The following is a 3733-nucleotide window of genomic DNA, read 5'->3' as shown; positions in this document are numbered from 1 at the left end:
ACTTTGAATCTGTTCATCGCTTGGAGAAAGTTGATGTAAAAAGACGAGTAGTAGTCGGCCAGCGTTTGTAAGATAAGAAGAGTCGACAAACATGAATGGGCCATGACCGATACGATAAAATATAACATAAGCAAGTCGAGTCGACACAGATCTTTATAGCACCAAAACCAAAACCAAAATCAAGTAGCACTTACTTGTACGTGGCCTGCCCACTCACTACCACTTGCAAGTTGCAACGCACACACGCTGGCTATAAGACACCATGTATCACACAAGCAGTTTGTACAACACCAAGACAGAGCACTTGCCAAATCACTCCCTCCACCTCAATGAATCCCATGGCCAAATGCTTCATGCTGCTCCTTGTAGTCTTCTTGGCGTTTCTCTTGTCCGATGCGCAAGCGACTTCGTGCCACCCCGACGACCTTCACGCGCTGCAGAACTTTGCGGGGAACCTCATCGTCGGAGGTGTCCTCCTCCGGGACACGTGGTTTGGTACCGCATGCTGCAACTGGGAGGGCGTGGGCTGTGACTCCGCCAGCGGCCGTGTGACAGCGCTGCGCCTCCCCAGGCGCGGCCTCACGGGGCCCATCCCAGGGACCTCCCTTGCCGGCCTTGCGCGGCTTGAGGATCTCGACCTTGGCTCCAACAACTTACAAAACATCTCAGGGGTACTTACCGTGTTGCGTGGGTGTCAGAACCTCACCACGTTGATTCTCACCAAGAATTTTGGTGGTGAGGAGCTACCCAACCATGGTATTGTTGGCGGGTTCGAGAGACTCGAGGTACTGGCCCTTGGTGATTGTTCTCTCAGGGGCAGGGTTCCGGAATGGTTGTCTCAATGCAAGAAAATGGAGGTGCTTGATTTGTCCCGCAACCAATTGATAGGCACCATCCCATCGTGGATTGGTGAGCTTCACCACCTTTGCTACTTGGACCTCTCAAACAATTCATTGGTTGGCGATGCACCTAAGAGTTTGGCACTGCTAAAGGGGTTCGTCCCCAATGGGCGTTCACCGGGCATGGTTTTCACTAACATGCCATCGTATGTGAAGCATAACAGAAGCACACTCGGACGGCGACTTAACGAGCTCCCAAATGTCATAACAGGGAGCAACAACTTTGTGACATCTGGGAGTAACAATGTTGTATCCGGTAATGATAACACTGTCATATTTGGGGATGAAAACACGGTATCCGGGAACAACCATGCCGTATATGGGAATGGGAACACGGTATCCGGGAACAACCATGTCGTATATGGGAGCAAGCATGTCGTATCCGGGAGTAGGCATGGTGTAACTGGGAGAAGCAGTGTGGTATCCGGGTTCAACAATGGGGTATCAGGGATGAACCATGTCGTATCGGGGAGTAACAATGTCGTATCCGGAAACAACAATGTTGTATCTGGGATGAACCATATTGTGTCTGGGGACAACAAAGTTATATCAGGAGGTTAATGATTTTATTTATATACAACTATAAGAGAGGGGAGGGTATATTCTGTCTAGTGTCCGAGGCCGATGATGAGATGATGTTGGATAAATAAGGTACATAAGGTGCCACAGAAGATGTGCCCTATGCCTCGCATATATATATATGCTCGTTGTAATAATAAGTATATGTACTGTACATTTCAAAAGAAAAGTATATGTGTTGTAATATATTATGGTTTGGGTTGTATGCTATAAGTTGTATTGTGTGTCGTCGTGAGTGGTTTGTTTGTTTGTTTGTTTTGTTTAAAAATATAGGAGTATTGATAAGATTTGATTATTCCTTGCGCCCTGCGGGCGGGGGTGTTGTTTGCTTTATACTTTGCTTTGATCCTCCATGCATACACCCAAACAATGCACCTTCACGTCTTAAATATTCTTCTTCTTCTTCTCCTCCACAAATAAAAGTAGAAGCAGAAGCAGAAGATCAATCTGGATCCATCCATCATCATATGAATGAGTGGGCTTTAATTAGAGCTGCTGCGGATAAATGCCGCCGCCTCAAACATCAGCAGCAGACGTAGCATCAGTAGGAGGTGGTCGGAGCCGCGCCCGGCGGATTGCGCACCGCACCAGGGACACCTGCGTCTCCGTCTTGTGCAGCAGGCTCTGCTCCATCCTGTTGGCCGTCATCCTCGTCGCCGGCGTGGCCCTCTTCGTGGCCTCGCTCAGCCTCCGCCCGCACCGCCCGCGCTTCGCCCTCGCCTCCTTCTCCCTCTCCGGCTCGGTCCCGGGTGGCAAGGCGGAATTCAACGTGTCGGAATGCAACCCCAACCGCCACATCGGCATCTACTACGACGGCGACACGCGGGTGTCGCTCCGCTTCTACGACGCGCTGGTGGCCTCCGGCCCGGCCTTCCCCGCCGGCTGGTACCAACCCAACATGACCACCGTCTCCGTCGCCGGCGTGCTCGACGTCGTGGGGCCAACGCACGGCGACCCCGCCGCGTGGCACTCCTTCTCCGCCGCGCTGCAGGCCGGGCGGCTACCGCTGCGGCTGGAGCTCACCTTCACGGGCGTCCGCTTCAGAGTCACCACAGCCTTCCAGTTGCAGTTGCAGTTGAGAGGTGGCAGGCAGAGGATGCATGTCAAGTGTTATGTGGTCGTCGGCGGCGACGGCAGGCTGCTCCGCGGCTCCGTGGGAGCGCCATGCGACAGATACTTGTGAATGAATTCTCATCACCCATTACTTGCTTGCTTGTAATCCAATTAATTGCTTAATTATTACTGTAGTACATACAATACTGTATAAAAGAGGTATCTCCTAGTAACTCTCATCTAGGAGTAGATTTTTTAGAAAAGGAGGATGACCCCCGGCCTCTGCATCTGAGAGATGCATGCGGCCATTTTATTGATTATTCTCGAGGACCTTACAAAGAAGTACAATAATATGCCTGAATCCGCCATCTTGGCAACATCTACAGCTACTCCTATCCATATGATGAAGGGGTGCAAGCTGGACCAAATACCCAGACCTCTCACCTAAGCCTAACATATAAAGCCGGAGACCCTGACCGAGCCACATACCGGGTCCGGGGCACAAACCGGTCTCACGCACTCACATGTGTCGTCGCCGCCATCTTCCACTGGTCCATCTTCAGATCAGATTGAGGTACCAGCCTTGGCAGGTGCCTCCGCCATCGACGCCATCATGACCCCAAACGACGACCTCCACCTACGCGAGTCCATCTCCAAGCAGGACGGAGATCCATGCTAGGATAGGGTCGCACCACCGTCGTCGCCCACCCACAAGCGCCACCCAGCCCCAAGGTTCCAAAGCGGCGCCTTCAAGAAGGGAACGGCGCCGTGAGCGCCGCCGCCGCCCAACAAAGTTAAGGCTTTCGCCCGGGAGACCTAGGGGAAGGGGAAGTGAGGGGATCAGTCCATACCGACGCCTCCAAGGAGGGAAACGGCGCCCTCGGGCGTCGCCGTCGATGCGGCCGGCCATGGCCGACCAGGGATTTCGCCCGAACTAGATCCCCACCACTAGCAACACCTCCTGTACAAAACCGGCAATCCGAGGAAGCGCGGCCCGAGCAGGCTGGCCCGCACGCCGAACAGGGAAGGAGGGGAGGCGCTAGATCGCGCGCACCGGCCACCGCAAAGCCGTCGCCGGACGCCAGCGACCACCGGATCCCGCCGCCCGCGCGGCCGAGATGCCGGATCCACCTCCCGCACGGCTGCTAGCCTACCGTGCCTCGCCAATGGAGCCGCCGCTCCAGATACGGGACTCCGCATGC

At 54.1% G+C, this 3733-nt stretch overlaps 2 protein-coding genes across 2 annotated transcripts; both read left to right on the top strand.

The window, feature by feature from the left end:
- The first annotated feature begins 290 nt into the window (after positions 1 to 290).
- On the top strand, positions 291 to 1706 carry LOC123399407 (phytosulfokine receptor 2-like). The gene has a single exon (XM_045093823.1). The coding sequence runs from the start codon at positions 330 to 332 to the stop codon at positions 1458 to 1460; it is 1131 nt and encodes a 376-aa protein (XP_044949758.1). The 5' UTR covers positions 291 to 329; the 3' UTR covers positions 1461 to 1706.
- A 129-nt stretch (positions 1707 to 1835) lies between these two features.
- LOC123399408 (NDR1/HIN1-like protein 6) lies at positions 1836 to 2853 on the top strand. The gene has a single exon (XM_045093824.1). It carries the CDS (start codon positions 1984 to 1986, stop codon positions 2659 to 2661), a length of 678 nt encoding a protein of 225 aa, XP_044949759.1. The 5' UTR covers positions 1836 to 1983; the 3' UTR covers positions 2662 to 2853.
- The last annotated feature ends 880 nt before the right edge of the window (positions 2854 to 3733 follow it).

Source organism: Hordeum vulgare, chromosome 5H (assembly GCF_904849725.1).
Source record: "Hordeum vulgare subsp. vulgare chromosome 5H, MorexV3_pseudomolecules_assembly, whole genome shotgun sequence".
Lineage (NCBI taxonomy): Eukaryota > Viridiplantae > Streptophyta > Magnoliopsida > Poales > Poaceae > Hordeum > Hordeum vulgare.
This window is presented reverse-complemented; position numbering and strand designations above follow the sequence as displayed.

Excerpts from the sequence above, each read along its gene's own strand:
- LOC123399408 (XM_045093824.1), top strand. The coding sequence starts at position 1,984 with ATGCCGCCGCCTCAAACATCAGCAGCAGACGTAGCATCAGTAGGAGGT.
- LOC123399407 (XM_045093823.1), top strand. The coding sequence starts at position 330 with ATGAATCCCATGGCCAAATGCTTCATGCTGCTCCTTGTAGTCTTCTTG.